Source organism: Nicotiana sylvestris, chromosome 12 (genome assembly GCF_000393655.2).
Source record: "Nicotiana sylvestris chromosome 12, ASM39365v2, whole genome shotgun sequence".
Taxonomy (NCBI): Eukaryota; Viridiplantae; Streptophyta; class Magnoliopsida; order Solanales; family Solanaceae; genus Nicotiana; species Nicotiana sylvestris.
Window position 1 is genome coordinate 131,604,242 of NC_091068.1, and position 16,794 is coordinate 131,621,035.

The 16,794-nt window shown below is 38.5% G+C and overlaps 1 protein-coding gene, 1 long non-coding RNA gene and 1 other non-coding gene across 3 annotated transcripts; 1 reads left to right on the forward strand and 2 right to left on the reverse strand.

Moving 5' to 3' along the window:
* Positions 1-146: 146 nt before the first annotated feature.
* LOC104249465 (uncharacterized) lies at positions 147-3,971 on the reverse strand. The gene is made up of 4 exons (XR_716754.2): positions 3,734-3,971; positions 2,175-2,244; positions 861-920; positions 147-757 (listed from the first exon to the last, which is right to left on the reverse strand). It is a non-coding gene; the product is annotated as an uncharacterized lncRNA (long non-coding RNA).
* Positions 3,972-14,463: 10,492 nt separating this feature from the next.
* Positions 14,464-14,570, reverse strand: LOC138884463 (small nucleolar RNA R71). The gene has a single exon (XR_011404656.1). It is a non-coding gene; the product is annotated as a small nucleolar RNA R71 (small nucleolar RNA).
* Positions 14,571-15,225: 655 nt separating this feature from the next.
* On the forward strand, positions 15,226-16,221 carry LOC138883751 (uncharacterized). Its single transcript, XM_070164460.1, has 3 exons — positions 15,226-15,309; positions 15,448-15,791; positions 15,891-16,221. The coding sequence occupies exons 1-3, from the start codon at positions 15,226-15,228 to the stop codon at positions 16,219-16,221; spliced, it is 759 nt and encodes a 252-aa protein (XP_070020561.1).
* Positions 16,222-16,794: the final 573 nt, after the last annotated feature.

The following is a 16,794-nucleotide window of genomic DNA, read 5'->3' on the forward strand; positions in this document are numbered from 1 at the left end:
TATAATAATAGGAAGTAAATTGCAGAAAGTAATTGCAGGAATTAAAGACACCAGAATTTTTATACTGGTTCGTATTCAATGTGAATCCTAGTCCAGTCCCCTTGGGTTGCAAGGGAGTTCTCTTTAGTAAATGAGTTTCTTCCGAGTACAGTTATAGTGAATTTCACTCGGTTTCTCTAGCACTCGTTTTTGATACAATGCCTCACCAGTGTTATGCTCTCTTTCTTTCCCTGGCTTGTTACACAGCAGATCCTAGTGAACTACAATGCTTGTTTGCAGTAGAATAAAGCGAGTAATTTTGGTTTGATCAAAGTATAAACACTAGGGTTTACAACGAGGTATAAATACTTTGATGGATGGTAGAGGCTTGACAACCCAAGAGATTTGATCTCTGGAAAGAATTGATTCTTTCCAAGAATAAGGAATGAGTTGTTGCTTCTCTTAATTGCTTTCCTTCAGCAGAGATACAAATGAAGATTGCTCCGTGATTGTTGGTTCTTCCAAATGCGGTCGCGTACCAAATTTCCTCGTATCCTTCAATCTTCCGTGATTCTGCCCTTGATTTGTGCCTTTACTCAAGGCTTATTTGATTCTTTCCAACTCAGCTAATTGTTGTTATTGCTGATTGATTTGTTGATTAGATTCCGCCCAGATTTGCGAGACCTTTCTAGATTTGCCGATTGTATGCTAATTGATTTATTTCCTCATACATCATGAACCACTCCAGCAGTCTTTTTTACTTCTTGTAATTGATTTCCTGCACATGTATATTATTTGCATCATAAAACAAGATCTAACAGTCCTTGGACCATCTAATAGCTGTTGGCCACAATAACAATTATTTGAAACATATAGAATACCTGCAATGCTACGTAGCCAGTTGTGTATGTTAATAGCAAGCTGCTCCGAATAATTGGATCCTGTTTTATAAAATTATTAAGAAGCTAATTATATTCAACCTATTCAAAGAGATAATACCTAATTATATTCTTCTTTTGCACAGCTTACATTAGTTTAGCTTAGCATGTCATCTACCAATTGCTACGTAACTTCAGTTCATTCTGAATACTTTAAAAAAATTGAATTTTAAATAAAGACGCGGTTTCAGCTTGGTAATAATGTTTCAACCTTGGTCAAATATGATAGGACTTACTGAAGCATTTTGCAATATCCTCATCATTTTTTGGCCTTTGAATACCAGAAATGCAGGGTAATTGAACTTGTCTGTTCTTTGCTTTCCTTATTGAGCGTTCCATATAGAATTGAAAACTAAAGGAGAAGGGTTATGTAGACCTCTATTTTCAGCAACAACTAACTTCTTGTTGCTTCTGATTATAGAATGTTAAAATCTTGTGCATCCTTTTGTATTTTAAGCTTATGGAAAAGAATGAGCGACAAGTACAAAAATGATCTTAGCTGGTTTTCCAATTCACGGCAGGAGCACTAACAAAAAGTTAAATAAAATTAGCGCTATCACGGTACCTTACAGTAATTGAAAAGGCCAACATCCAACACATCAAATCGACATTTACATACTGGAAAATTATTTTTGGCATGTTCCAAGTGTTCCTCGCAGATTTTAGGATCCAACTTCCCACTGTCCTGATTAATGACTACAGATTATGAAACAGAAACTATCGCAACTATATAACAGAGGCAACTAACTTTATCATTGATATAATGCAAATTTGAATGTACTACGTTGAGGTAAGGTCCCGGGAATAATAACTTCAGGCTTTGCGTATTCTGAGTTGCATTGCAGCCTTTCTTTTTTCTGCGTAAAAGCAGTTGTTTGGTTCTTTGGAATCCATCAGCTATGCAATTTCAACTTCTTTTTTATCTGTAGATATTTTCAGCCTAATGTTTTCATGGAATATTCAAAAGGACCATATGGAATAGCATAAAAATGTGTCACCGCCCACCGCTTATCCAGAATTAAAATTACCGTCAATGAGAAGACTGATTCACTCAAGAATTTTCTCAAGCACATAAAGAACAAAAGCTACCGACATCTTAAACTTTCTGTGCGCAAAGCATTAGCATGCCATAAAAGATGCATCAGTAAAACAGAAGATGAGAAGAAAGCTTACAAGAAAGCAATGATCCAAACAAAAAAATTCACCAAAGCGTACAGATAAGAACGGGAAGAGCAAGGACAGCAGCACACTACTTACTTCCAATGAATATTTGGCTCTCAAATCAGGATGTCCTTTTGGAATCTTGCTAGCTCTTTTTCGTTCAGAGCTGGGTAGGCAAATTAAAATGTGTCATTAAATAATACATAATTGATCCTTCAGTTGGTCTTATAAGAGTTACAATATGAGTTCAAATTCTTGTCGATTGATGTTTTCTATTTCATCTAAACTTCTCTTCAGAACTATATGACCTTCTATAACTTGAGCTATGTATTAAAGATTCTTTGGTACTTAGTACTGTGAAAAAGAGTGAAGTACAACAACGTAACCATTATAACTTGTTTGTTAGATTTTATTTTTATTTTTTTGTTTGTTTACAACCTGTTTGTTAGATTTCAGCTTAATTTGGTAAGTTTAGAGCTTTAATTTTTTAAAACTTTTTTCGAGTATTTATGGCTATAACATTACTTATCAAAAGAAAGAAATTGGCTGTGGTGATAAAAAGATCGTTCAATAGAAGCTATAGCTATAGAATTATGGTTAATGTTGTGCCCTTTTCATATTGAGTCCAGCTAGCAAATTTTATATCTATAATTTTTTCTTTAATTCAGAAAAGAATCCAAGACTTTGCGTTTACATGTCTAAGCACTTCTTATTCGTAAATGTTGTGAAGAAAACTGAAAGTAAGAAAGGATCTCACTACATAAAATAAGTATATGCATGTAATCTATAGGAAAGCAGGAAGAATGTATCATGAGAAATTAGTTTTTCCCTTTTTATGTCTTATATCAAGAAATTAAGATACTACCAGAACCAAATACGTATTTAGTAGCTTCTACTGCTAAAATAGAATCTTCTTCTCCTCGTTTTAAACATCCTTTTCTACATAAGTGAAATAGCAAGAACTTTAGAACATCTGGCCACGTTTATACACTCACCAGCTTATCAATGTGAAGGAAAAATAAATGGCTCTATTTATATCATAATTTCATCGAAAATGAGGTGGTAACTCTACATGCAGATGTTACTTTAAGTTTCAAAGTCTCGCTCATGAAGACCAAGTGAGAAAAACAAACAATTAAAGAGGTTATCGCAAACTTAGTATTGAAATTTCTCATCTTTTTGAGAAAAAGACACAAGGAATAGATGGTTTAGTTCAATTCATACTCTCTAATTGAAAGCAAAGGCAGAGTTTAATATTTCGTCATATGTTTTCCCAACCATTTCACAGTTGAAAGATTAAACCAAAACAATAGTAGAAATGTAGAAAAAGGCTTAATTCATTCAAGAATTGCCTCAAACGCCTAAAGAGCAAAGTCGATAGACTAATTGAACTTTCTGTGTAACAAAGCCCTAGCATGCCATCAAAGAGGAACACAAGATGAGAAGAAGAAAACTCACAAGCAACAACGATCAAAAGGGAAAAATCACGAAAGTACAAAGATAAGATCAGGAAGACTCTCTTCTTACTAAAGGGCAAATGTAATTAGCAAAATAAAACCATTGAAACCTTTTTACCGATTTGGTAACGGCGGGGAAAATCAAAATAGCATACAAAATACCATTGATGAAACAAAATAATCCTATAAAATAATTACCTTGAAATAAATCGGAAATTCGAAATAAGCTTCTAAAAGTAGCAAACACTATAACCTCTGATTAGCAAAGGTTGTGTTCTTCAGAGAAACCTGACAGGAAAACAAAAAAAATGGGCAGACGGTGGAGCTTTTCTTATATCGGTGATACTGAGTTTGCAATAAGGGTGTTAACCTATTGATACTGAGAACTTGCATCTGCCAAGTTTCTCAAAAACGTGTATGTCTGGTACCGATAAGAACAAAAAGAGTGAGAAACAAAAGGCAAAGTAAAGTTTTCCCAAAGTGGTCGATATAATCCAAATGAAGCCCCCGGAAAAAATAATATTAAACAAAAAGACAATATGTCGTCCAGGTGTGTACTAAGTCCCTCTTATTAGTTAGCAGAATTATAATTATCCAACAGAAGTCGGGTGGAAAAGCTTTGGTGGAACCAAAACTAAAAGAAGCATTCGCAAGAACAGTTAGAAAAAAGAATGAGCAATTTCAATTTTCGAAAGAAACTTTTATAGAAGGAGACATTTCCAAAACTGTAACAGAAATATAATTAAAATAGGTTTAAACTTTATAAAGTAACTCTCTAGCATTTGCTCATATTCTATTTATCTAACCTATAATTACAAGACTTATTATACCCTTTTATCTTTCAAGTTAATTCTTACAAGGACGGACATAATTGAAAAACAATTAGTTATATATGAAGAACAGTAGCAAAAATGTGGTAACAAGTATATTCACATATCTCACATATGCGTTAATTATTGCGCGTATTCTATTATTACGTGCGAAGCACGTACATAGTGACTAGTACTATATTAAAAGCACGAAGCCTCTTTGCGAAATGTCATTCGCATTTTTTACCCCTTAAAAATATATTTCATATTGGATATAATTGTAATTTGTATTACTTTCCTAATATTTAAAACTTTAAAATAAAATAAAATTTTTGTTATTAAATCTTTCCTTATTAAACTAGGTAAGAGATCCTAATATTTAGGCACGTATAAAATGTTGACATTGTGACTCGAAGGTTTCAATTTTTCGTTGTATTATTCTTAACAATTTTTCCAAAAGTATATAAATGTTGGGACACAATGTCTAACATGTATATAAATGTTTACCGCGAAAATACGAGTAACAATTAAATTTGATTTGTGGGTTTAAAGATACGTAGTTTAGTTTAATACTAATTAATAATCAAGAAATCTGAAGTATAGATGAAAGGAATAAGTAAGACCAGACCAGCAAATGTGTCAGTCTCGACCTCAAGCCCAAGTGACCTCGAGATTGGTCAAGAACAATAAAGCAAGAATAATAAAGCTAAAGGATAATTTTGATGAACAAAGAGCGTGAAGTAGAGAGTATATTTTTTTTCCAATGATTAGATGATCTTTACAAATGATTTAGGTCCCCTTTATATAGTAGGGGAACCCTAAATAAGGTACATTTCTATTTACAGTAAGGAATCTTATTGGGACAGATGTCTAACCGTCTAGTACGGATTCGTATTAACTCGTACAAATTTATCTCGGAATTTACGCCATGATCTTGGAGATGTGGCGTGAATCTTACTCTTTCTGTTACAAAACTACAACTGCATTATCTCGAGGCCGGTCACGTTCGGCCTCGATATTCATCAGACACTTTGACCTTCGAAGCCTCCCATCGGGCCCACTCCTGATCTATTTCGATCTCGCTCTTAACATAATCTTCGAGCCCACGAAAACGGGTAGTCTCGATTTCTACCGTATACAATAAAATTTCTTGAAAAATATACTTATGCCATTAAAGTGCAGTCTATTTTTAGTATAATATCTTTAAAGTTAATATTTTTAATATTAGAGCTTTAAAATCAATTAAAAGTCACTAATTATTTCAACCTTAAAAAATCATACACAATATAAATTGAAATATATTTTAAATGAGTAAAAGTTACTCAACAATTGTAAAATATATTCTAGACGAGTAAAAAAAATCCTCAGAGGTTACAACACTTAATATATAATTTATTTTTATTTTATAATTCAAATACATTATTCAATACTTGTTTGATTTTTTTAAAAAAACTATTTACTCATTGACATGAAAAACACGCGCAAAGCGCGTACCTTAATATATATATATATTACTCGCATTTTGTTCTTGCCACAGGTTTTTCAGTGAGCAATAAATACTCATACTTCTCCAATTTTCCCACAGATTTTATATCCCGTGGATATACTCATTCACAAGCCAGAAGGACATAAAGGACTACCATGGTTAGCCCTCCAAGGCCACTGCAAGTGGTGTAAAATGTGGGATTCATCCGAAGCCTATGTGTCAGCAGTAGACAAGTAGTTTTTGTCTCATCCACGGTATCTAGCTATAACAGATGTTGTGCAAATTTTATTTTTACAACAAAAATCAATTACAGCTTCACAACTTATCGGTTCTAGCAGCAGACTTGATTTTATTCAGTAGATGGAGAAAATTCTTGATTCCTTCGAGACATAAATTCTATATCAACAAAATCAAGCATTTACATATGAAAAATCATCATCATCAGAAGAAGAAGACCCTGATTTAATGTTCTTAGAAATTAATCAGAAAATAAATCAGCATGACAATACAATAACATTACAGATGACATCATCCATGACATCAGTTAGCACTTACTCCTAATGACATCATGAATAACATAAAAAATACTAAGTAATTTTTAGTTTTTGGCTATAAATAGCCTCCTCTATCACTTGTAAAAGTAAAACATACTACATTACACTACCACTTGAGAAAGAATTCTCTCGCTCTCTCTAAAGTTGGTTGGAGCTCTTCCTCTAATATATTATTATAAGATTTTAACCTGTAATATCAAATTTTCAGTTTCAATAACTATCAAGTTTATATTTATTTCAACTATTGCTCAAGTTTATATTTATGTTACTCTTTATTATGGTTGGATAAGCCACCTAATTTACTTTATGGCATTTTATTTATATGGTCGGCTCTGCAGCCTAATTTATTTATCTGCACTCTAACTGCTTCATGTCCTTATATTTATTTATTTATTCCCTAATCTTTAGGGGTTTCGATTCCGGTATAAATAAAATGCGATAAATTAAATTAGGTGACTTAACCAATCATAATGCAGAGTAATATAAATGTAAACTTGAGCAAGGATAAAATAAATATAAACTTGATTGTTATTGAAACTGAAAAATAGATATTACAAGTTAAAAACTTATAATAATATACTAGAGAGAGAACAATTCTAGAGAGAGGGAGAGAATTCTTTCTCAAGTGGTAGTATCACGACCCCGGTTCACCCTCTGTGAATCATCGTGACGACACCTAGTCTCTACGACTAGGTAAGCCTAACAATGCGGAAAATAAACCAATTTGCGAAAGAAATAATAAAAATACAAATAGTAAAATAAAACAGTAGAGTGAGACTAGCCAGTTAGGAGTTAGACTAAGAATGTCATTGGTCGTCTATTGATGCAGGGCTTTACCTGCTAGTTTTTACTATACCAGCCATCTATTTCGTATTTCGTATTCTGTATTTCATATCTCCTATATTGCTGTTATTTTATTATGCATTTTTATGGTACTAATATATCGTCTCCTGTTGCTTTTTTGAGCCGAGGGTCTCCTAGAAACAGCCTCTCTACCCTTCGGGGTAGGGGTAAGGTTTGTGTACATATTACCCTCCCCAGACCCCACTTGTGGGATTATACTGGGTCGTCGTTGTTGTTGTTGTTGTTGTAGTAAAATAAAACAGTGTTTAAAAATGCCGCTCGGCATACACAATATCAACTCTCGAAAACTAAATACATTTCCCAAAACCCAGAATCTCATGATCACAAGCCTTTGAATGTCTACAAGTATCTAATTCCAGAATATCTAACAAAGGAAAGAAAATACAGAAGGGCTAATACTTAAAAGGGAGAGTAGAAAGGGACTCTTCAATCTGCGGACGCGGCAGATATACCTCAGAGTCTCTACAAGCGCCTCGTCTTAAGCGTGATAAGTCTGAGTAGAGGTACCTGGATCTGCACATGAAAAATATGTACAGAAAGGGCATGAGTACACCACAACGGTACTCAGTAAGTGTCAAGCCTAACCTCGGTCAGGTAATGACGAGGAAGGTTAGGACCATACTGAGATTAAATAAAAAATAAGGTATGACAGCATAAGATAAAGCAGTACAGTTGAAAGATAATAATAAGAATTAAATACAGGATAACAAGGATAACAACAACTGAAACAGAGGCAAAACAATACAAGGAATATCACTCTTTACAAGATAATAACCGCGGATCTCTCAGTATCCCGAGGACCTCTTAGTACCCTCAATATATGCCAGGGATCTCTTGGTATCCTAAGGATCTCTCGGTATCCTCAATATATGCTAGGGATCTCTTGGTATCTCGAGGATTTCTTAGTATCCTCAATATATGCTAGGGATCTCTTGGTATCCCGAGGATCTCTTGGTATCCTCAATATGCGTGTTGGGGATCTCTCGGGATGCCATCCCGTAGTCCCAAAGTAGAGTACACAGGCAATCACACAAAGAATACTCAATTAAGCTCAACTTTATACTAAGGTAAAACGGGTAATTCTAACCTAGCATGCTTCACATAATACAATTAAGGCAGTTTAAGCAAATAAAGTAGTTAAGTCAATTAAACATGCTTCTCTATGCTAACAACAGGCTTAAATTTCAAGTAATGTAGGCAGGAAAGGAAAAACACAATTAAAGCTACTTTAGTGAAAATAGAATTTTCAACAATTAGCACAAGTGCGCACTCGTTACCTCACGTACAAGGCATTTCAACTATCACCATACTAATCCTAAGGGGAATGTCCTCCACACAAGGTTAGGCAAGCCACTTATGTCGAACCGGCTCAAAATCAACCTGAAACCACGTTTTTGCCACGAGTACTCAACTCCAAATGGCCCAAATCTATTCAATTCAATTACATAATGTAAATAACACTTCAAGTAACTAATTCTACAAATAAATTCTAAGCTAATACGCGAAATTAGGTAAGATGACAAAAATGCCCCTCTGGCCCACGTCTCGGAATCGCTAAAATTTACATTTTTGGAATCCTTGTACTCTCACGAGTCTATACATATCAAAAACACTGAAATCGAAGTTCAATTGGCCCCTCAAATACCCATTTTAAGGTCTATTAATCTCAAGCCCTAATTACCCATTTTGCATTGATTTTCCCTAATTTTTCAGCACTAATTAGACCTTTAATCACATAAAAATGAGTTATGAAGTCAAAAATGTTACCTCCAAGTGATTCCCCTTTGGTTTCCTCAAAATCTTCAATCCCGTTAAAAAATGGTAGACAAATGAATAAGGGTCGCAAATGGGCTATTTAAATACTGCCCAGATTTAACCCTATGCGATCGGATAAGACAATTTCCTCAAAACAATGCGATTGCGACCAGCTCTATGCGATCGCATAAAGCAATTCTATCACCCCACTGCCACTCCAAGTCCTTCTACGCGAACGCAAAGGTCTCTATGCGAACGCAGTGACCAACACTGCTCACCCTATGTGATCGCACTCCTACCTTCGCGATTCACAAAAATCGCCTGGCATCAACTTACTCTACGTGATCACGGATGGACTCACGCGATCGCAATGAACAAATCACTGCTGCTAAAATACCATAAAACCGGCAATCTCCCAAAAACCAAAAGTTCCTGTTTGAGCATCGGAAATATACCCGAGGCCCTCGGGACCTCAACCAAATCTACCAACATGTCCCATAACATAATTCAAACTTATTCCAACCTTCGGAATGCTCAAAACAACGTCAAAACACCAATTTAGCACCAGATTCAAGTCTAAGAACTTCAAAAACTCTCAAAATATGCTTTCGATCAAAAAGTCTATCAAACCCCGTCCGAATGACCTAAATTTGCACACACATCACATTTAACACTACAGAGCTACTCCAACTTTCGGAATTCCATTCCGACCCTCGGATAAAAATCTCACTATCGAATCGGAAACTTCAAAAATTCAACTTTTGGCATTTCAAGCCTAAATTAGCTACGGACCTCCAAAACAAAATTCGAACACACTCCTAAACCCAAAATCACCCAACGGAGCTAACGGAACCACCAGAATTCCATTCCGAGGCCGTCTTCACACTGTTCCGACTACGGTCAAATTTTCAAAACTTAAGCTCTCATTCAGGGACTAAGTGTCCCAAAACTCTCCGAATAAGGGATCGGGGCATAAATTCTTAAAACAACCGGTCGGGTCGTCATATTCTACCACACTTAAACATTCGTTTGTCCTCGAACGATCATAGAGACATACCTGAAGTAGTGAAAATAGGAGGGTAACGGCTGCGCATATCCTGCTCGGTCTCCCAGGTCGCCTCCTCGACCGACTGACCCCGCCACTGAACCTTCACTGATGTAATATTCTTTGACCTCAGCTTTCTAACCTTCCTGTCCAATACCGACACTGGCTCCTCAACATAAGATAGATCCTTGTCCAACTGAACTGAACTGAAATCCAACATATGTGACGGATCGCCGTGATACCTCCGGAGCATCGAAACATGAAATACCGGATGAACTCCTGCCAAGCTGGGAGGTAAGGCAAGCTCATAAGCAACCTTCCCAACACGCCGCTATATCTCAAAAGGACCAATAAACCTCAGACTCAACTTCCCCTTTCTTCCCGAATCTCATAATGCCCTTTATAGGCGATACCCGAAGTAGAACTCGCTCTCCAACCATATAGGAAACATCACTAACCTTTCGGTCCGCGTAACTCTTCTATCTAGACTAGGCTATACGGAGTCTATCCTGAATCACCTTAACCTTCTCCAAAGCATCCTGAACCAAGTTTGTGCCCAATAATCTAGCCTCACCCGGCTTAAACCAACCCACCGGGAATCTACACCGCCTACCATATAAAGCCTCATACAGTGCCATCTGAATGCAGGATTGATAATTGTTGTTGTATGCAAACTCCGCCAATGGCAAGAATTGTCCCAAGACCCTCCAAACTCAATCACACACGCACGGAGCATATCCTCAGGAATCTAAATAGTGCGCTCAGACTGTCCGTCCATCTGAGGGTGAAATGTTGTACTCAACTCCACCCGAGTACCCAACTCATGCTGAACGGCCCTCCAGAACCTTGATGTGAACTAAGTACCTCTATTTGAAATGATGGAAACTGGAATACCATGCAGACGAACAATCTCCCGAATATAAATCTCCGCCAAACGCTCCGAAGAATAGATAGTACACACAGGAGTGAAATGCGCGGACTTGGTCAATCGATCCACAATCACCCAAATGGCATCGAACTTCCCCAAAGTCCGTGGGAGCCCAACTACAAAGTCTATGGTGATCCGCTCCCACTTCCACTCCGGAATCTCTATCTGCTGAAGCAACCCACCCAGTCTCTGATGCTCATACTTCACCTGCTGACAATTGAGGCATCGAGCTACAAATCCAACTATATCTTTCTTCATCCGCCTCCACCAATAGTGTTGTCTCAAATCCTGATACATCTTCGCGGCACCCGTATGAATAGAATACCGCAAACTATGGGCCTCCTCTAGAATCAACTCCTGAAACCCATCAACATTAGGTACACAGATCCCACCTTACATCCCCAATACCCCGTCATCAGCAATAGTCACATCTCTGGCATCACCATGCTGAACCTTGTCCTTGAGGACAAGTAAATGAGGGTCATCATACTGACGCTCCCTGATACGATCAAATAAGGAAGACCGAGAAACCACGCAAGCTAGAACCAGGTTGGGCTCCGAAAGATCTAATCTCACAAACTGGCTGGCTAAGGCCTGAACATCCATCGTCATAAGCCTCTCTGATGCTGGTAAATAAGCCAAACTCCCTACCCGGCGACTCAAGGCATCGTCCACCACATTGACCTTGCCCGGGTGATACAAAATAGTGATATCATAGTCCTTCAGTAGCTCTAGTTATCTCCTCTAGAGAAAATTAAGATCCTTCTACTTGAACAGATGCTGCAAGCTCCGATGATCAATTTAAATCTCACAAGGCACACCGTACAAAAAATGACGCCAGATCTTCAAGGCGTGAACAATGGCAGCTAACTCAAGGTCATGGATAGGGTAATTCTTCTCGTATACCTTCAACTGTCTGGATGCATAGGCAATCACCCTACCGCCCTGCATCAATACCACTCTAAGTCCAATCCTCAAGGCATCACAATAGACAGTATAAGACCCCAAACCTGTAGGCAATATCAAAACTGGGGTTGTAGTCAAAGCTGTCTTGAGCTTCAGAAAGCTCACCTCACACTCTTCCGTCCACTAGAACGGAGCACCCTTCTAGGTCAGTCTGGTCATAGGGGCTACAATCGATGAAAACTCCTCCACAAAACGACGGTAGTAACCCACCAAGCCAAGAAAACTACAGATCTCTATAGCTGAGAATGGCCTGGGCCAACTCTATATGCCTCTACTTTCATCGGATCCACCTGAATACCCTCACTTGATACCACGTGGCCTAAGAATGCCACGAAATCCAACCAAAACTCACATTTCGAGAACTTAGCATATAACTTCTTTTCTCTCAGAGTCTGAAGCACAGTCCTTAGGTGCTGCTCGTGATCTTCCCGACTTCGGGAATACACCAGAATGACATCAATAAAGACAATGACGAACAAGTTAAGATATGGCCGGAACACACTGTGCATCAAATGCATAAAGGCTGTTGAGCATTGGTTGATAATAGGTGAATTGGACTATAATTAGGCCCTAAAGAACTACCTTCTGTATAGTTTTTATGGTAAAAAGTGATAACAAAATGCTCTGATTAGTGCTTTTCATGTTTTGCCGGCTATATACAATAAAAGAAGTCTATGGAGTACTTTTGAGATCAATTATGGAGAAAAAGAGGTCAATCTTATAATATCCGCTAAGTGCACCACGCGAAGGCAGCAAAACCAGAACTGGAGATGGACTACCGCGGTCCTGGTGTAACCGCGGTCGGGCCGCGGCAGAAGGCTGTTGCGGATTCTGAGAGGCTAGTTGGCCGCGGTCCTGGCGTGACCGCGGTAGGACCGCAATAGGAAGAGGAAAATTGAGGGACTGAAGTGCAAAATACGGGATTTTTAGCCCAAATCCCTATATTAAACAATAGAACTCGTCCAAGGGAGGCATGTAATGTTTTAGGAAGTACTTTGGCAAGAGAAACAAGTGTGAGAGATCACCCAAAATATCATATTTTCTTCTTCTCTTTATTTTTCTTGCAATTTTGATCATGAATATTTTCATAGTTTATTTACCCATTGTCATGAGTAGCTAAATCCTTTGTCTAGGGTTTTGATGGAACCTATTGAAGGATGAACTTCTTGATTATGTTAATATAATTTGCCAATTTAATCTCTATTTGTTCAACTACGTGTTTGTTGTAGTTAATTGACAGGATCCTCAATTAGCTATGCCGATTTAGTATGTATAACTCAGGAGAGAGTGTATATTTAGGTGATTGTTGAACAACACCACTCCCAAAGTATAAGAGGGATCTATAACTGCAGGTTTAAAGGCGGGATTAGGGATAACAAAGTCTTGGGTGCAATCTAAAGTGAACTATAAGAAACAAATCCATCTAGCGTATCTCGGGAGAGTGCGCCTAGTAAATTATCGTGATTACTCGGGAGAGATTCACGGTAAAAAGAGTGTTCATGGTTGATAGAGATGTGTTGGTAAATCTATATGAAACATAAACAGAAGGGATTCCATCAATAGGGGAAATCACTACCTTAGAACCTTCTCATTATTGTTCACAACTTAAGCATATTTAGTTTACAACTGTTTATTGACTTTCAATCTTAGTTATTAAATATACCATCAACTGTTATTCACAACGTTTGGGGAAGTTGATTCTAAAGAATTTAGTAAGTCCAACGAAAGTAATTGATAGGTTAATTCTCTGTGGATTCGACTCTGGGCATAAATACTCAGGTTATATTTGCAACGTCCGCATTGTCCTTTTATAAGGCATAGTTGGGCGTGATCAAATTTTGGCGCCGTTGCCGGGAAATTAATGATGTTATCAATTACAATTAAAAGAAGTACAAAAATTCTTATTGTAGTCATTCCTTCTCTATACCCAATTTTTACATTGAAATTTTAACGTTTGTTGACTTGGTTGCACAGGTGCATACCTAGAAACTCATCGAGATCTGGTGAAGTATTTGAAGCATTATCAAATCCCGAGAAAGTTTTCAAGGCCTTAAATCGGGCTAATCAGAAAAACAAACAACAACCAACAACTGCACAATTCGAAACAGTCATGGGGGATCACGAGGAAAACCCAGCGGTACCAATAGTGCCAGAGGCTGCTCTCTATGATTGGGCACAACCCACAGCTGAAAATCTGTCCACAGCCATTGTAGTTCCGCAGATACAGGCTGAGTCATTCCAAATTACGAATAACATGCTGCACTTGTTGCAGAACAAGGGACTATTTTCGGGGTCGCAAGTCGAAGATCCTCAGTAGCACTTGAAGAACTTCCTCTCTATCTGCAAAACCCAAAGGCAGCCCAACGTAACTCCTGAAGCAATCAAGCTGTTATTGTTTCCATTCTCAGTGACAGGAGCTGCCCAGACTTGGCTAAACTCACTTCCCATAAATTCTATAACAACTTGAGATGAGTTAGTCAGGCAATTCTATAACAAGTTCCACCCACCCAATAAGACTGCTCAACAAATTGATGAAATTTTAAGTTTTAAACAGAGACTAATGGAGACACTGTATGAAACATGGGAGCGCTTTAAAGGGATGCTGGTTATATACCCGTACCATGGTATTCCAGATCTGATGTTGGGGCAGTGGTTTTATATGGGATTGTCAGATAGCGTGAAGAACATTGTTAATGCTTCAGCTGGTGGAGCATTTTTGAGCAAAACATGGAGAGAAGGCCAAATTCTGCTCGACAAGATGGCACAAAATTCGAGATGGACAACCAGGAATGCACCGATCACTCCAGTGGTTCACTCAGTGCCATTAGATCCATCCAACCCTATGGCTGAAAATATGGCCACCTTATTGACACAGATGAGTATACTCACCAAAAAGGTGGAAGAGTCAGGGCAAAAGCAGCAGGCACACATCGTAGATACTACCAATGGGGGCTTGTGCGCATTTTGCATTAGTCAGCTAATGGGTAACCAATGGAATGCAGAACATGATCATCACCACTACCCTGAAGACATGAATTATGTGTCTAATTATGGAGGCCAAAGACAGGGTGGTTAGAATTGGGGCCAACAAAATCAGCAATACAGGCCAGTCCATCCACAGTTCAACAATGGAAACATGGGAGGTATGAGACCCCCTAACAATATGGCACCTTACCCAAGGCCACATGGATATAATAATCAGAATCAGCAGCAGGGGTATCACCCTCCTCAGCAGCAGCATGGTGGAAGGCAGGAAGATGGATTTGCTAGACTTGAGGCAATGATGCAGCAGGTTATTGGGTCTAATGCAAAGATTAATGAGAGAGTGGATGCACATGATGCAACAATCAAGAATATTGAAGTGCAGGTGGGCCAAATTTCTATGTCTCTGAACAATCATCCTCATGGGACACTACCTGCAGACTCCCAGATAAATCCAAAAGATCAAAGCCCAAAGCAGCTGATGACGGTAAGTCTACGTAATGGCAGAGATCTGGATGTATAGCAAGAGAGGGCTCGAGAAACTAGACAAGCTGAGACACTTATACTAGTGCCCATTGAGCTGGATGAGTCAACGAAACTGACGGAGGTCCCAGTCCAGCCTGCCCAGGAAGAAAATAGCATCCAGAATGCGACCGAGAAAGAAGATGAGACAGTCCAGGAACCAGTAGTTGATGTAGCAGCTGATAAGGATCAATCCCAGTTGATTGGGAAGAAGAGACCTCTTGCACCTTTCCCTCAGAGGCTGGCTAAGTATCAAAAGGAGGAACAATACAAGAAGTTCTTAGAAATGCTGAAACAAATCCAGGTAAACATGCCATTGATTGAAGCTTTGAAGGAGATGCCTGGGTATGCAAAAATGATGAAGGACTTGATGTCCCGAAAGTTTGATTTCCAAGACTTGGCCACAGTTACTCTTACTCAGACATGTAGTGCAGTGGTGACTAGACCAATTGCAGAAAAGCTGTCTGACCCAGGGAGCTTTACAATTCCATGCACTATTGGTAATTTTGCTTTTGCTAAAGCACTGTGTGATCTAGGGGCCAGCATCAATCTTATGCCCCCGGCGATTTATAAGAGGTTGGGCATTGGAAGAGCTAGACCCACCTCTATGTTGTTGCAGCTGGCTGACAGGACAGTGAAACGACCCTCTGGTATACTGGATGATGTGCTAGTTCAGGTAGGGAAATTTGTGTTCCCTGCAGATTTTGTGATCTTAGACTGCAGAGTGGATGAAGAGATTCCCATAATTTTGGGCCACAGGGAGAGATCTCATTGATTATGAAACCGGGAAGCTCAAGATGAGATTGAACGATGAGGAGATAACATTCAATGTGCATAAATCTATGAGGACCAAGTGAATTCGCCAATTGTTCTCTTATTGATGTCGTGGATGTAATCGTAGAGACTGATGATGAGGTGCTAACCATTGAGGACCCACTTGCTGCATGTTTGATGAATTTGGATGAGGTGAATGGAGAGGAACTGGCGGAATGGGTGTTGGCATTAGAGGGTAGAGGGTTCTGGGATAGAACTCTAGAATTTGAGCCCTTGCACTTGGAAAATCGAGAGACTCCTCCAGCCAAGCCATCTATCGAAGAACCACCAAAGCTGGAGTTAAAGCCATTACCCAACCATCTCAGGTATGAATTCCTTGGACCTAACTCCACATTACCTGTTATTATCTCATCTAGTTTATTAGATGTGCAGGCGCAACAACTCTTGCAGGTACTTAAGGAGTGCAAGACTGCCATTGGGTGGACCATGGCAGACATAAAGGGGATCAGCCCCGCCTACTGTATGCACAAAATTCTACTGGAAGAGGGACACAAACCTTCCAGGGAACACCAAA

What these genes read in the sequence shown, in the direction of transcription:
- LOC138883751 (XM_070164460.1), top strand. Translation starts at nt 15,226, where the DNA reads ATGCAGCAGGTTATTGGGTCTAATGCAAAGATTAATGAGAGAGTGGAT. An exon ending in TCAAGAATATTGAAGTGCAG is followed by an intron (nt 15,310 to 15,447) that starts GTGGGCCAAATT and finishes CTGGATGTATAG; the next exon opens with CAAGAGAGGGCTCGAGAAAC. An exon ending in GCTTTGAAGGAGATGCCTGG is followed by an intron (nt 15,792 to 15,890) that starts GTATGCAAAAAT and finishes AGTGGTGACTAG; the next exon opens with ACCAATTGCAGAAAAGCTGT.